This window comes from Mastomys coucha, unplaced genomic scaffold, assembly GCF_008632895.1.
Source record: "Mastomys coucha isolate ucsf_1 unplaced genomic scaffold, UCSF_Mcou_1 pScaffold17, whole genome shotgun sequence".
NCBI lineage: Eukaryota > Metazoa > Chordata > Mammalia > Rodentia > Muridae > Mastomys > Mastomys coucha.
In genome coordinates this window covers 35,264,375-35,281,199 of record NW_022196899.1, presented here as the reverse complement: position 1 = coordinate 35,281,199, position 16,825 = coordinate 35,264,375, and the positions used below count along the sequence as shown (strand labels likewise).

Sequence of the window (16,825 nt, the reverse complement as noted above, 5' to 3'; positions counted from 1 at the left end):
AATGTAAGTGTAAAGGAAAGTAGACTCAAACTTTTCAGCTGCTTAGAGGTATGCTCATCTGATTGGGTGCATGCGTTCACTTAAGTATAGATAGATAGATAGATAGATAGATAGATAGATAGATAGATAGATAGATAGATAGATAGATATAGATACACACACACACACACACACAAATACCTTACAGCTGCAGGTAGCTCTTTCCTATAGTTTTGGGACTCGGGGCTTATGCTGGAGGATCACAAGATTCAAGGCTAATCTGGACTACATAGTGAGATTCTGTCTCAATAAATAGACAAACAAACAAACAAACAGAGTTGAACCTGAAGAGAGAACTAGAGTGAAGAATAGTTTTCGGAAGGAAACCTGCCTTTTGCTGTGTGTTGTTTTGTATTGTTCAATCTTTTTATCATATGTACATATAATTAACCTCAGTTAATATTCAAAAATTACTTTCCCATTAAACTTATCTTCCTTAAAATTTGTAAGGATCTGGTTACCAGCTCTGCTTTATATTTGCCCAGACTGAATTTGTGTTTGAGACACTTTGCTAATTAACTTTTATCTAAATGTTTTTCACCATCTGTGGAATATAGGAATTCAGAGTGTATCACTCTGAGCTATAGACTGTGACATTTGGCATGCATTTTCCTAATGTGATGCAGACATTTCAAGAGTAAACTAGAATGATCACACAGACAGACCTTTCAAAGCCCCTCCCCTCAGACTACTTGCTAACTGTTGCTTATGATACATCATACTGTGCTTTGTCTTAGTCTAGGACTCTCCACAGAGAAACTACTTATTCATTGTTTATTTTGTTTGCAGCTCAGTGTGATTACAGTGCAGAGAAGAAAAGCAGCTTCCATGATGAATCTGGAAAATATTTAAACATATTCATAGTTCACTGACAGAACTGTAGAGTTGGGAAAACTGTTGTACCAAACGTATTGACATGGAGAAGCCTGCCGAGAATGGGGAAGGCTTGTGTGGTTTTGCATAAGCATTTTCCATTCTATTGAGGGTTATTGGAAAACAGAACAGTGACAGCTTCCTGTAAGTAGAAAACTAATCCTATATTTGAGATTCAGTGGAGAATAAAGCCAGCTGAGATGAACTCACTGCCTTCATCAATGTCTATTTTTAATTCCCTTTTTTCCCCTCCTTGGAAGAACATAATATTTTCAAGAAGTTTAATAAAATCCCTAGAATTTGATATTTCAGGTTCTAAGATTTGGAGATTTAATGTCATTTTTACCCTTAATTCATTTTTATAATTCTTAAGATTCTATTTTACTATGAAATCATAAATGTAATAAATTATGTTTTTGTAAAATTATGTTGTCATGTATTTGAGTGCATAATAATAATGATTCATTTTTAACTAAATAGTTTTAAGAATTTGTAGACATTGACAGCATTGAAGCATTTAAGGGGAGGAGTTTATTCTTTTCTTTTTCTTCAAAGTTTACTAATCAGATAGAGATCTTAAATTCTAAGGCTGTATAGCTTTGAATTGTAGTCCTGCAATGCTTCACAGATTGATACACTTACGTTTTCTGTTTTGACCTTTCCGTGCACTAGTATAGCAGGCATCTGAGTAACCAGCTAGGTTTAACAGTTTTCCAAATGAGTTGGAGGCAATAGAAAAATACCTCTGTGTTTTGTAAGGATTTGGTTACCAGCTTGGCTTTATATTTGCCCAGACTGAATTTGTGTTTGAGACACTTTGCTGATTAACTTTTATCTAAATGTTTTTCACCATCTGTGGAATATAGGAATTCAGAGTGTATCACTCTGAACTATAGACTGTCACATTTGTTTACCCCCAAAGTTTAAGAATGGTGCTAACAAACTGACATACTGGCAGGAATCTTTGTCAAGGAGCTGGGAATTGAAGTCATAAAAATATAGGTGTTTGCCTTAGAGCCTTCCATGAACTTGCTAGCAGCTTCAGCTCTTCCCACACCACTCTTTGCCTTTCTTCTTGTGCTCTAAACTTAGTGGCCCTCTTTAATTTTATGGGTACAGCATCCTTTCTCCCATCAACAAAGTATGCACATACTTTTGCATTTCTATGAGACCTTCAGATTTCAAATATTACTTCGTCTGGGAAGGGTTCTCGAACTTGAGGCAAGGTGAACTCTTGTTAATATTAGGTTTTTTACTGGTGTGCTTTTTGTCTCTCATTGCACTTGTCAATAGTTGTTTGTTTGTTTGTTTTTAACTTTTGGCAGGTCCTTGATACAAGTAGCATTTCCTCTCATTCACCACCATGTCATTAGCACCCTGCTAATAAGTTCCTGGCATGTTGAGGGTCAGGAATAACTGTCCATAAAGTAAGTTTTTAAGAACAGGATCACACAGAATGGCCTCATGTCTTGTATGAGATGAGGACTCCTTTGCATCTCAGATAACCTCTCCAGCTATCTCTTCCAAATACTCCTAGTAAGGATCCTCCAGGGGAAGGGGACTTACCAAGTGTGTCATTCTGGCCTCTGAATTTGTTCATTTTTAATGTGAAGATGCTAGTGGGCTTTAACGTTTATGCATTGCTCAATCTTAACTTCATTTACAAGTACAGTATCATTTCTGTGAACTGTGTTTTAAGTAATAGAGAAAATGAATAGGAAAGAAAAAAGAAATTGCCTAAATCTAAAATTGAAGCCAACATAGCTAGTTCATTTTATTTATTCATGCATCTTTTATTATGTCTCCCTGAGAAAGAAAGGAGATGTGATTACCACTTCTTCCCTTTCTGTACAAATATGCAAACTGGGGCAGTCGGTAGTCTCCTAATTCTTTTCTGTGTGAGAACTCTTAAGTACCCCACATACAGGAGAAATTTAACAGCAGCTCAGCCTTTCATTTATTCAGCAGATACAATTTCCTAGCTGCACTGTCTTTTTAGAGAAACTCTCAAACAAATCATCATAAAAATTATTTAAATATTACATAAATCTGGTTTGGGTCATAGAACATTTGAGCATTTAAAAAAAAAAAAATTCAGGGCTCAGCAGTTATGAGCACCTGGTGCTCTTCCAAGGACTCCAGGTCAGTTCCCAGAACCCACATAGGACAGCTCACAACTACCTACACTCCCAACTCCAGGCGATCCAACTCCCTTTTCTAGCTTCCATGGGCCCTTGCTTTCACACACATAACAATACAAGGACACACACGTGTGTGTGTGTGTGTGTGTGTGTGTGTGTGTGTGTGTGTATAATTTAAAATAAAAATCCTTTTAATCAATTCCCAGCAACCACATGGTGGCTCACATGGTAGCTCACATGGCGTCACATCTGTAATAGGATCTGATGCAGCCTTCTGGTGTGTGTCTGAAGACAGCTATAGTGTACTCATACAAATAAAAATAAGTAAATCTATACAACTTTAAAATAATAATAATAATAATAATAAATTTAAATAATATAAACACAGAACTCACATACAAAAAATCCTCAAAAATATAAAAAAATCAAACAAAATGAGCAAAGCAGCAAATTTAGCTAGGCACTATTGTTCACATCTGTAATTCCAATACTGAGAATATGAAGCAGAAGGATTCAAAACCAACCTGGCTACATCATGAATTTCTAAAACGCTTTTTTCCAAATAATTTATCAAAATAATTTTGTTTAGGGGCTAAAGAAATGGTTTCACAATTAAGAGCACTGGCTGCTTTTTCAGAAAACCTGGGGTTTGGATGCCAGCACCCACATGGCAGCTACCAACCAACTTTAACTCTATTTCCAGAGGATCTGAAACCCTCTTCTGATTTCCATGTGGTGCACACATGTGGTCGGTACATAGGCATACATGCAGGCAAAACATCCACACATAAAACTAAGTATAAAATTAACTGTTTAATTCCCCTAACCATGTACCTATACATATGGTTTTACAGAGATGATGATTGTCTCTTCCACCAATCATTAAGTCATAAGAATGTTTAGCATTTGTGGTAATATTAATATTGCCACTTATATGAAGAAAAATAACTATGTACATACACATGAAAAGAAAGACATCACCTATTTAATCTTTTAATCTTTTTTTAATCTTTTTTTTTACACTCCAGATTTTATCCCCCTTCTAGTACACCCTCAGACTGTTCCACATCCCATACCTCCTCCTCCACCCCCACCCCCACCCCCACCAGGCCTCCCCACGCCCTGGGGCCTCCAGTCTTTTGAGGGTTAAGTGTATCTTCTCTGACTGAACCCAGACCCAGCATATGTGTTGGAGGCCTCATACCAGCTGGTATATGCTGTCTGGTTGGTGGTTCAGTGTCTGAGAGATCTCCGGGGTCCAGATTAATTGAGACTGCTGGTCCTCCTACAGGATCGCCCTCCTCCTCAGCTTCTTTCAGCTTTTCCCTAATTCAACAACAGGTGTCAGCAGCTTCTGTCCATTTGTTGGGTGTAAATATCTCTTTCAGCTGCTTGTTGCGTCTTTCGGAGGGCAGTCATGATAGATCCCTTTTTGTAAGCACTCCATAGCCTCAGTAATTCAGGCTTTGGGGCCTCCCCTTGAGCTGGATCCCACTTTGGGCCTGTTGCTGGACTTCCTTTTCCTCAGGCTCTTCTCCAGTTCTTTCAGACAGGAGTAATCAAGGGTCAGAGTTTTTGTCCATGGGATGGCAACCCCATCCCTCTCTTGATGCCGACTTTCTGCTGGAAGTGGGCTCTACAAGTTCCCTCTCCCCACTGTAGGGCATTTCATCTGTCACCTTTTAGCCCAAGAATTTACCATAAACCATGGCAGTGGGATGGGGGTACAGCTTGGTGGTAATGCACACCCCTATGTGCACAAGAGCCTGGTTTCAATCTCTAGTACACCAAGAGCAAAAATCCCTAGACACTGCATGTTCCTTCAGGTACTGGTGTGCTCCGTGACCTGTTACCTCAGCTAGCCACTGTTGTCTTACTTGCTAACAAGTCAGAATCCTTCAGTATGGTTGCTCAGTATGTTTCCAGTCAGGTCCCTGGTGTTACTTGTACCTTACCCTAAGAACAGCACGAAAGACCCACCCAAGCTTTTGCCTTGCAAATAAATGTTCACTTGTACCACACTAGTTATGTTTCCCATATCTAATCTAATAATCCTAAGAAGAAAATGGCCAGTCTTATTAGGAATTCTGTGTAGCACCCTAGGAGTCATGATTCGTTCTTTTAGTGTGTATTTGAACCATTTAATTCCTTTAATAAAGCATCTTCAACATTTTCATTCAGTATTTTCACTTGAAGTTAGCCCAGTCCTTTCTTGAAGGGAAAAAGTACCAGAAGAACACAATATGATGTGTAAGGAAAACTCTTAGCACTTGGATCTGTGAAAATAGAAATAACACTAGTGACTCACCTTATATAAACTAATATATTTATAAGGGTAAAATTTATTAGGGTAAAACTAATATACTTATTAGGATAAAAAGTAACAGTTTTATTTGTACCTAAAATAATTCATGGGGAAATTATCCCAGATATATGATAACTGTGCTGATACATACATACATATGTACATATAGATATATATATGCATATGTATATGACATATTTATTAATTGCTAATCTATGAAGTAAAAGGTATTTGCATTTATTTTCATATATAATCCAACACTGCTGCTTGGTGGAAATGATTTCCTTCCCAATAATGGGAAGTATGGCAAAGGTTAATAAATATTTGCCAAAGTCATATCACAGGCAAATGACACAGAATTCCTTGTGCTCAGCAGCATGGTGTCTTTCAGTGTGTGGTATCAGTGCTGCTGGCATTGATCTTTACAAATGTTCTCAGTGCCTGGGATAGAACTACAGCAGCATCTAGGTGCACGACTAGACTAGGTAACATCCCTCTCTTTTTAGGCCACAGGTCTAAATTCTTCATCAAAAATATAGATCTCTAGTACATACTCCATCACATTCCTTAAGAAAGGGTGGAGCACAGTTGGTTTGGTTCTTCAGAGCACACACACCCCTTCCCTGGTATGGCTTACTGTTAGTTTGCTTTTCTGCTGTGGTAAAAATACCATGATTTTTTCAAGGAGCAACTTGAGGACGATTTCTTTGGTGTATAGTGCCAGAGAGCTAGGGTTCAAAATGATGGGGGCAGCAGGGCCTGGTGTGGTACCTGGCTGATCACATCTCTATCTACCCACAGGAAGCAGAAAGTGCAAATACAGAATGCAAGTAGGAAGTGAAACAAGGCTCTGAACCCCCAAAGCCTGTCCCCACTGACAGCCTTTCAAAGGTTCCTAACTTCCCAGACAGTGCTGCCTACAAGGCACAGAGTGAGCCTGTGGGAGACGTTTCTTCTTTAAACTCCCACACTTGCCTATGCCCGTGATCTTTTAATAATATCTAGTGCCCTGTTCATATTCTTTACTGCTTTGATTTTCATTCTCTGAATGTATTAATATCTTCTCTTAAAGTCCTCACAGTGTCTGTCTTCCACTTGACTGTTAGTGAAACATTCCATTCAGTTTTTATTTAATATCTTGAGGTTTTTGTTTCTGAAATTTAATTTTGATATCTCTTCAATATTTGTATCTCTTTACTAAATTATTTGTCTGTATCATGTATTGGACTTATTTTGTTCAACTGCTTTCGTTTCTTTGGATTTATTCAGAAGCTTATTTTGTGTCCTCTTAGATTTTGTGTACCCCTGGCTATCCTGGAGCTCACCCAGTAGACCAGGCTGGCCTCGAACTCAGAAATCCACCTGCCTCTGCCTCCCAAGTGCTGGGATTAAAGGTGTGCGCCACCACTGCCCCACTTGTTGAACACTTTTAAAGATGACTGTCTTGAATTCTCTGAGACTTCATCTAACTCACTCTCATTCAAATCCATTACTGTGGAATTAGTAATTTTCAGAGGAATCGTGCTGCCCTCGTTTTTCATGTTTCTTATGCTCTGCCTTGGCATTTGGCATATCTGGGTCATTGGTTGGATTTTTGTTTCTTTCATCTGGAGTATTTTCAATGCTCAAATGGTTGGGGCACTGTTGATACTAGCGTTTCTCTACGTAAGCTTGGGAGCGTGAGTTAGTAACTACTAACATCTATGCTCAGCATACTAGGCTTACCAGCTGTTTTCCAAGAGCAGAACACTAATTCCAGAGCTGTCACAACCAATAGATGGAAATACAGCAGAGCCAGTTAAAACAGTCACTGGATTCCAGTAATTGGAGAGGGGTAAAGGAACAGGGATATACAGTCTACTAAAATGCCTGTCTGCCCAGGGTAGCATGGCATGAAATTGAGAAGCACATGACTAGAGTACTAGAACTGCAGAGGAGTACTAGACAAAGGAAAAGAATCCATGAAGGAGGAAGATAAGCAGCTCCAGAGGGGAAGGGAGAGAGAAACAGGGAGGGGTCATTTAAAATAATGTGCGCTGAGGCTGAGGCAGAAGGCCTCCAACTCTGTGTCTTCGGGTATGCTCTGGAGAGCTTACCAAAAACAAAGGACAAACGAAAGTAAGACAGGATAATGCTAATCCCGTGCCTTAATTGATTATTAGTGGGAGAAGATAGTTCATTCCACGCATATTTCCATGCAGCATCTATATCTTAAGCAGCCAGGGCATACAAGAAAACTGTTTATTGGCTTGCTCCTCCTGGCTCACTCTGCTTTCTTTATAGCACCCAAGACCCCAGGAATGGCACCACCCACAGAGGGTTTGGCTCTTCCACACCAATCACTAATTATGAAAATATCCTACAGGCTTGCCTGCCCACAGTACACTCTTATGAAGACATTATTGTCAACTAAGGTTCCCTCCTCTCAGATGACTGTAACTTGTGTCAAGTTGATATAAAATGTCCACTAAAATTAGATACTAAGTGAAGAACAAACAGGTTCCAGGTCTGTATATCATCTCTCACCTAAATACAGGTGCCAGTCCCATTCCATGCTGACCATGTTCTACAAGCAGAAGCCCAGTGACACTTCTCTGGGCTTCCAGAGAGACCTTTGCCTATGTCCACCTTGCTGCACATTCTGTAGGGCTTTTTCTAAATGGCTTCTTGCCACTGCTCAAATAAAGTTCAGGGAAAGACAGACTTTGCCTTCCCTCCCATTTCTGTCATTCGAAGCGCAGTGTGGATTTCTTGAGGCACTGAAAGCTGTGTCACAAAGCTGAAGTCCAAGTCCTTTATACTGCTAAATGGAGGAGAGCATTCCTCAATGAGATCTGAGCCCTCCTGAGTGCACACTCAACTCTCCTATTTTCCATTTGCCATCTACCTCATCTACCTTACAGAGTGACTGCTCTCCTGGAGCTTCATCTGTATGTGCGTGTCATTCATCAGCACCTCTAAGAGTCTTGATAGCATATCCTGCCCTTCTGACTCAAGCGCTAATTCAAAAGCCCCTCATTAGTGCTTTAAGAACCTCCTTGGGTGACTTTCTATCTAGTAGATATAAAGTCATATTTGTTCATATTTCCAAACCTAAAAAACTAAAGTGTCCAAATCCTAAATATCAGTCAAGTAGTGGAAAATCTAAGCAAAAAGTACGTAACAATTCAAAAGCTGAAGGCAGTGCAGAGCCACAGGTGGTGGGGAAGAGCCTGCCTTTGAGACTACTATATGGGGAAACAACAGAGGAAAAGATGTGCCTCAGAACGTGATTGTTTACATTAGAAATAATCCTGGTTAGAACCACCAGCCAAACAAGTAGGTAAAACAACCAACCGTCCCACAGTTGGCAGCTACACTCTGAAAGCTCAGCCATATACAAGCTAGGCCAGGAGGCTGGCTGGCAGCCTTTTATAAACGGCAGTGCCATTCATTTTGCTTTGCTTTGGTACTTGACTTGGCATTACTTTGTTTCTTTCTCTCTGAGTTCCTTAGTGCTGGGATTACAGGCACTCTCCACCGCACCACTACTCATCCATTTACAAATATCACTAGCTTTGTTATGCTTAATATCACAAAAAAAAAAAAGGTTGGGAGATTTTTGCATTACTTCTATTTAAAGTGTTAAAACATTAGTCTTAATATCAGGCATTGTTGTCAAGAAACTAATTTTAAACAATTTTGTCTTCCAAACATCTTTGACTCTACAGGATCCTTTACATTCTTAACAGCAGTATTTTCCCTAATCTTATGTGCATTTATTTGTCTTACTGTAGGTATATATGTGACATGAAAGTATATAGCTACAGTAATTCCATTCTTCCTAACAAAAAGCAAAACATAATCCATAACAGACTGGACTTCTGTCATTTTATGCTCTCACTCTCTTAACACGATATGCTAAGCCAACACAATTGATTTTACTATGTATGATTTAATGAAATGAAGTTCACGTGTAGAGACCTGTACGTCCTCAAGAGCCTTTGAACTGCTTTTTGTGAACTACCTTCGTATTGAGATCAGCAGAGGCCGGAGACTCAAGACTCTCAGTCTAGCTGGGAATAGTTTCCAGATCACCACAGATGGAGAGCCTCAGTTTCCTCATTGGCAAAAAGAGAACAGTGCCTGCCTGAAGACAGGTCTGTGTACTTAATATAGACCAGTGCTTGCCCCTTGGTGAGCACAGTCTAATTACCAAGTCTGGAGGCTCCTCTGAAGACTGTACAGAATGACAGAATCTGCCACTTGAAAGTCGTCACTGTGGAGATAGCATTGGCAAGGTTACAGCTAATTAGAGGAAGCAGGAGTTCATTTCAGCACAGCTTGAGTCAAGGAAACACGACTAGGCTGTTGCAACAATCTAGCAAGAAATGAAGAACCATATAGTGATGATGGAACCACAAGAAATGGGAATTGTTGGGGTGCTACAGTAGAACAGCAACAGTGAGCCATCAAAGAAAGCACTCACAAAGGACACCCTGGGCATCCCTGCCTAAAGAGAAAAACCGAATATCCAAACCTCAAGCCCTTGTATAACCTGAGGATTATTCTCCCTTGAGAAAGCAGTCCACTCAGAAAAGAACTGGACTGCATGGAGAGCAGCAGAGACCAAGGAGTGGACAGGAGGCCAGGTTAGATTGACTTCATCTTTTTCAGAGTGGGCTCTCAAAACTCTGGCATAGACAAGGCTGCAATATCTAATGCAGTGCTAAGCCTTAAAGAGAAACTGAAGGAAAGATTTCAGTGTTGTAATTAGTGGCAGTTTGTTGCAGATGGCTAATGTTATAAAGGCAGAAGCATTTTCTCCTTGATTTGGGTGGAAACATGAACTCAAATCCCTGGTGCCACATTTCCCATCACAGATTACAGAATTGCCAACACCAGGCCCTTCCTTTGGCTCCTGGGGACTTAATTTCCCTAGGGAGCTATGGTGATTATTCAACTTGAAGACCTTAAAGAAGAATCACAGTTATTTGTCTCTGGAGCCTCATAAGAGCAAGCAACACAAGTAAATAGTCACTAAGGAGGACAAGGAGAAATAAACAAGGGTTATGACAACTATTGGATAATTCATGTTAGAAAGGACTATATTTGTATTATACAATTATAAATTCAAGTCATAATGATAAACCACCACTGCCTCTGATCATGATCTACATGGGTGGGTGGGTACACTATGTCAGGCTTTCTTGCTCCCAACATGAAGGTGCATTTGACTGCTGATTGTCTAAGACTGTTCCCCACTGCAAATACTCAAAAACTTAAAATTAGAATGAGGCCCAGTTCTGCCAAGTCCCAATGCTATGAGATCTTGGAAATCACTTTTGTGGGATGTAGGTCAGTTCCTCTTATTTGACCTACTGGTCCAGTGTTCTGTGCTCAAAGGCTTTTAATGAAACCACTTCATGAATATAACCTTCAGGAATAACAACAGCTTCAATTCATAGCAGACTCCTGGGTCTTCCTAATAGTAAAATCATATATATGGTTTACCACAGTTCAATCTGTGAAGTGCTTTAAAATACTGCAACTCTAGTAAGACGCCAAGATGTTTGTTTTTGCAGTAGTAGAGATGGAAACCTGGGTTTTGCACATGCTGGACAAGTGATCTCCCTCAGAGCTACACCCAATTATGTCTTTTACAGGTGTCAATTTGAAGATTTTTGAGACACCCCCTAGTGATTCTATCTCAACCTCCCAAGTTACAGGATTACAAGCATATGCTCGACAAGGTGGCATAAATATCTTCAAAAGTTGGGAAAACGGGTTCATGAAGCTTAGTGATTTGACTAAGGTGGTGTGAATAGTAAAGTCTCAGCCTTTAAACTCTACTTGTTACTGCTGTGTTCAGATCCAAATTATGTTCTGGAAAGAGCCCAAGGTGGCATGGGAAGAGGAGGGAGGCAGTGGCAAATGGGCAGCATCCAGAGAAACTGCTAGTGACACTGCCCAGAGAGTCTGATTTTTACAGTGTAGGTATGTCCCATACATTTCTCATTCTCAATATAAACTGAGACAACAAACCCAGGGCTTAAAGAACCTTAATCAGAAGCAGATTTCAACAGACACTTAAAATGTATTGCAAAATGTACAGCATTTATTCACATACAGACAAAAAGGCACAAATTCTACTAAATAGTTCAACAAAAAAATACAGCTGTCTTCAACTAGTTTTATAAATACTTTCAAAAAGGGGGTAGAAATAAATACAGGATTGGGCCATGTAATATAAAATAGTCATCTCTACATAGACTTTGTTTAACTTCTGATTTTAACTCTTCATGCACCTTTTTTTTTTTCAATTTTAGTTGAATGGACACCAAGCTAGGCACATAGTGAAAAATCCTCTGTACAAGGTTACAAATGTAATGACAAGTCTGTCCATTTTAAAATAATTAAGATTTGTACACAACACATAAAACCCTTCATTTAAATTTTGTGTTTATAACCTAACAAATGACATTCCAGGCAACTTTACAAAACTTCAACTAGCCTACATTTTGACATAATACATTGATCATAATCAAAGATATTTCTTGGTCAGGATGCACAAGGAAGATTCAAAAGAACAAACAAACAAACAAAAAGCTCAATACTAATAGAATGCAGGTGGGTAGGTGGGCTGTTGCTGCTTGTGGCCGCCTCATACAGAGTTCCCAGCATGACATGAAACTAACTTACAAAGCTATCATTACACTGTCAGAAACCGTGCTCTATACCATTTGCATTTCAAAGCAGTAATTAAACGTGTGGGCTTTATTTTTTTTTTTTTTGTTAAGTTTTTTTGGGGGAATTTTTTATTTTTTTTTATTATTTTGTTTTTTTTTTTTCATTTTGTTTTGTTTTCTTTTTGGTTCAGCATAACTTGGAACATTTGAAAGCTTTTCAACCTAAATGTGGGGGGAAACAGGTAAGGCATTATTTTTGCACAAAACTAGCATTCCTAATAGTGCAAATGAATCTGGTGCCTCCTAAAATGGTGAGAGGCCATATACTCACTAGATTAATTTAGGTTTTCTTTCTATGGCTTCACAGATTATTCCTCTATAAATTCTATTCTCACCCAGAACTGTTGCTGTAATCAAAAGATAACTAGATCAGAGTCCAGCCTTTTCCTGTACCCAGCAAAAGGTTTTTGCTCATATGCAAAACATCTCATTTTTAAATCAGGCTACAAGCAAAAGTACAACTTGGACTCCTAAGAATCTTCTAATACCGGTAGCAACAAGCTGATCTGGACAGCAGTCTCAAAGGAGCTCCATAGCTCAAAAAATAGTCAATCTAAAACCTGGGTCATCCTTTCCCCTCCCCTGAATTAGCTACTACAATGTACTTGAGAAGTTAAGACTTAGTTTGAAAATGTCATACATACAATGAGATGCATCAGATCTGTCATTTGATCATCTGATAAAACTTGCATAGCAAGATGGAATTCAATAAGCCTTTTCTGTTGTTGACAATCATCTGGAAGACTTGAAAGCTTCTACTAACTCAAAGCATTGCTCATTAAATATCAGAATGTCCCTGCCACATGGAAACAGATGTATAAATGAATCAGGAATCTGAACATTGATATTAATAAACGTAGGGTAATTTAGGGTAAACTGGGCATATTCCAAATGCCCTTAATTCTAAATCTCACTGCTACTGAAACTTCCCTTCTCTTAAATTTGATTCACAACTACATTGAATTCCAAAGAAAATAACAGGACTTTTAACACTATCCACTTGTCTGAATACATATGCACTATATGAGGAGTGCAAAAACAGAACATTATACTCAAATTTAATGCTAAATTTATTATTGCTGATAACTTACTAGTTATTGCCATTTGCAATTCGAAAGTCCAAGTTACAAATCAGAGTTTAGAACTCCAATTCCAGAAACCTATTCAAGGATACACTTTGAATTCTTTCCTGTATAACCTTGATGCAACTTATTGCCTTTCTATATTTTAAAATATAACCTGTTTTGCTTTTTGTTTTCCTTTTTGCTTAAGGAATCCACTCCTGGTGGAAGCCTGGATTTCCCAAATATGCACTAGTGGTTGACTCTGTAGAGTGAGAGTCACCCGAAGTTCATCACTTGAACTTGAATAACCATTGTATTGTTGGAAGCCAGATGGCCAAGTACTGGCAGTAGCCAGGGAAATCCCATTTGGGTCCCAAGGCCAGCAGTTAGGAAAGAAGAAGGGCAAGCGGACTAGTAACACCTGGGCCTCAGCTGCCCTTTCTCACAGAACATTCTGGACAACTTTTCCTCCACCTATCCTATGTCCACAGTCCACCCAGGGCTTTGGGACCTTGCTACACAGGCCCTAAATCTCAGTGCAGCAGCTCTGCTCTGTCCCTCCAGACTTCCAACAATGCCTGTTGTGTAAACTCTTCCCCTGGATGCCACATGTGCAAGATCCCAGTGTTGCTAAGCTTCTGAGCCGCAGCTACTCACACCACACAGCCTGGGAGCCAAGTGCTGTCAGCATTCACCATTCCTAGAAAATAAGCTTTGTGGGCTAGAAATGGTACATGAGGGCTTCTATAAATAGGACTTGTTCACCACACAGAATCCTAGGATTCTGTAAGAGTATTCAAGAGTTTGTGCTTTGGGGAGAATGTAGAGGGCAATAATACATGGTACTATTCAAGCCTGGCCCTCTGTAAAGTTACTTCACTTGTTTTAGTGTTTAGTTCAGGTTCTAATCTTAGTGTCTTATGGTTACAATCTACTCTTCTGTTTTCCTCAACAAGTTGCAAATAACACAAACTTCTCACAATGATTTATAAATGACTCTGGAAAAAAATTCAATCTGAATTGCAAGGAAATACGTCTGTAGCTCAGAAACAATGGGTTTTTGCTTGCCCCCATTATCAGAGCTCTCTCCTCAGCACACGGCAACAAGCCATGTGCCTCCACACCAGCTGTTTCATCAAGAGGCCAAGATGCTTCTCCTGATGATGTCTGTCCTCCTGCTGATGGTGCTGCTGGCATGGATACATTTCTTCTCTGATGCCTCACTCTCTGAGTCACTCATTTCCCCATCAGGGGCATACCCATCGTTCTCACTGTCAGATCTTAACCTGGTCTTCGATTTCTCCTTGCCTGGAACTCGGCTTATGCCCAGATGGGAGCAGTCTGAGTGCTGGTGGCAGGCCCCATCATGGGCTTCTCCTTGCTGCTGCCGCTCCCCTTTCTTTGGAATCCGGAATCCTCCCCAGCTTTTCACTGGGCTGGCAGGTGTTGTAGGCACTTTGACTAGGGAGCCATTGCACTTGGGCACAGTCTCCTTCCTGGTGCCAGGTGCTGACTGCCCTACTCCAGGGGAGGTGGCAGCTCTTGTGTTGTCCAGATGCCTCTGGGATGTGTCTGTGGACCTGAGAGGCTTGTGACTCTGCTTAAAAGATTTGTCCTTTAAGTCTCCTTTAACGAGATCACAATGAAAACGATTGTCTCTTCTTTTCCCATGGTCTGGGGTCACCACACCATTTCTCTGTTGTGCTGATGATAGGAGACGTGCTTCTGCAAAAGTCTTTTCAAAGCTCAGCAAGCTTTCTGAGACCCCCAGCCCCTCCTTCCCACCACAAAGACCTGGCTGCTTTAGCTGGGTCTTGCCTTCAGTCCCAGAACTGTTCTGCAATGAATCTCGCTTATGGGACTTCTTCAGTGAGTGACCCAAGGAAGTACCCATTTGTTTCCTGAAGAATGCAGAATGCCACTTCAAGTCCTCTATCTTGGGAGCATTGGGGCCCACAGAAGGACTGTTGAACAAAAGCATGTTCTCCAGTGAGGAGGAGCAGGAAGAAGGCACACCTAGGAACAGAAAACCACAGAAAAAACTTCATAAGTAAATCCAAATAAGAAAGTTCTAGACCTGAAACATCAGTACACAAACCTCCCACCCAAGCAAGAGTCATCAGCACGTTGTTTTTAAAAAATGAGTTTTTAAAGACATGACCTGCTTCAAAAATCTGCTTACAATCTTTGTAGTCAGTATACTAGATTTTTTTATCCAAAACCAGTAAAATACAGTTTTTTATGAAACTCTGGGGAATCCATTCGAAATCTGTCCAATGGCAGCCACTACTTCTACCTAGCAGCAATTATCCCATCTACCAGTCGCCATCTGTCACTTTCCTCTCTGAGACTAAATAGAGCTTCTAAGTTTCTTTCTCCAAAGGACCACTGAGGACAAATATATGTAAATGTGCAAACTGAATTAAGGTAAGTGTTCACAATAATTCTGGACATGTAATGTGAAAAAAAACTTCATTCAAATTCAGTGTAAAATATGTGGGGTTCAACGTGTCATTCAAGTTGTTAACTTATGTTTCATAGCTTAACCTAGTAAAAGCTTACATTTTATGAATTTATGAATATCAATTCTCATCCCATTAGAAACTGGCCCTCCTGTTTCTTTAACCATTTTTTATTTAATGTGTACAGGTGTTTTGCCTGCATGTAGTCTGTTCTACATAGGGAACAGTGCCTGTGGAAGCCAGAAAAGCTACTATATGGGTGTTGGGAATCAAACCCAGATCCTCTGGAATTCTCAAGCAGCCAAATATTCTTAACCACTCTCCAGCCTGACATGGCCTAGTCTATTCCACATCTATTTTGTATGTTACTTACGACCCACCAAAATGTGTTTTATACTCATTAATAAACTTTATAATGCTGGTCTGAAAACTGCTGGTAAATTCATAAGGACCATGGTTCTGTAAGAGTCTCAAGACCAACTACAAAATAGCAATTGTCACACTTTGTCGCCTCTTAAGATGTGAACCACAAGGTTCAGTTCCATTGTGTCCTACAGGAACCCTTGTAAGACCTAACAACCCGCAAGGCTTAACAGCAACCCAGCTGAGGTCCTTTTTACAAGCTGCTCATCTGAAAATGCCTGCTTTCTCAGAAAACAATCACTGGAGTCGATCTTTATGTCATGTGAAGTGCATTTTTTGTTTTTATTGAAATGCCCAAAGCAAACAAAGATGAAGAAGGCTCAATGTAGTCTGAACTATAATTTCTATCTACCTGACTTTGGAGCCCATTAAGTACCATTTCCACTGAAGATGCTCTCATTCCACAAAATGACCCTACTAGTTTTCAGAATCACAAGTTTGAGCCATGAACTCTAGAAGACACATGTAAAATCAAGGGCATCTCCCTTAAAAGTGTCTTTAAAGGCAGGAGACTAAGCATCACAGTTGAGAAATGAAAAAGAAAGAAAAGCCACCCTTGGGGGCTTCAGCTGCATTTGCTGTAGCATCCCACAAGAAAGTCTTTTCAACTGATTGGGATTGCTGATTGTAATTGTAATTGCTAACTGTAATTTGTTCAACTCAAAATGAAATATTTGTTTCTCTTTTCTGAATTTCTGTTTTTGTTGTTTTCTTACAACAAGACTCATTATTCTGTAGCCTAGGGTAACCTAGAACTCACAACCTAGTCCAGCTGACTGAAATGTTGGCA

At 39.8% G+C, this 16,825-nt stretch overlaps 2 protein-coding genes across 12 annotated transcripts in view; one reads left to right on the top strand and one right to left on the bottom strand.

Annotated features, from left to right (window-relative positions):
- Sclt1 (sodium channel and clathrin linker 1) overlaps positions 1 to 1,117 on the top strand; it is a 130,540-nt gene extending 129,423 nt beyond the window's left edge. For all 6 annotated transcript variants that reach the window (XM_031376705.1, XM_031376706.1, XM_031376707.1 and 3 more), the window contains one exon: positions 829 to 1,117. In XM_031376705.1, the coding sequence (XP_031232565.1) occupies positions 829 to 891 (63 nt within the window). In that variant the 3' untranslated portion in view covers positions 892 to 1,117. The remainder of the gene's footprint in view (positions 1 to 828) is intronic.
- Positions 1,118 to 11,433: 10,316 nt separating this feature from the next.
- Jade1 (jade family PHD finger 1) overlaps positions 11,434 to 16,825 on the bottom strand; it is a 61,584-nt gene continuing 56,192 nt past the window's right edge. For all 6 annotated transcript variants that reach the window (XM_031376702.1, XM_031376699.1, XM_031376700.1 and 3 more), the window contains exon 11: positions 11,434 to 15,166. In XM_031376702.1, coding sequence (XP_031232562.1) covers positions 14,286 to 15,166 — 881 coding nt within the window. In that variant the 3' untranslated portion in view covers positions 11,434 to 14,285. The remainder of the gene's footprint in view (positions 15,167 to 16,825) is intronic.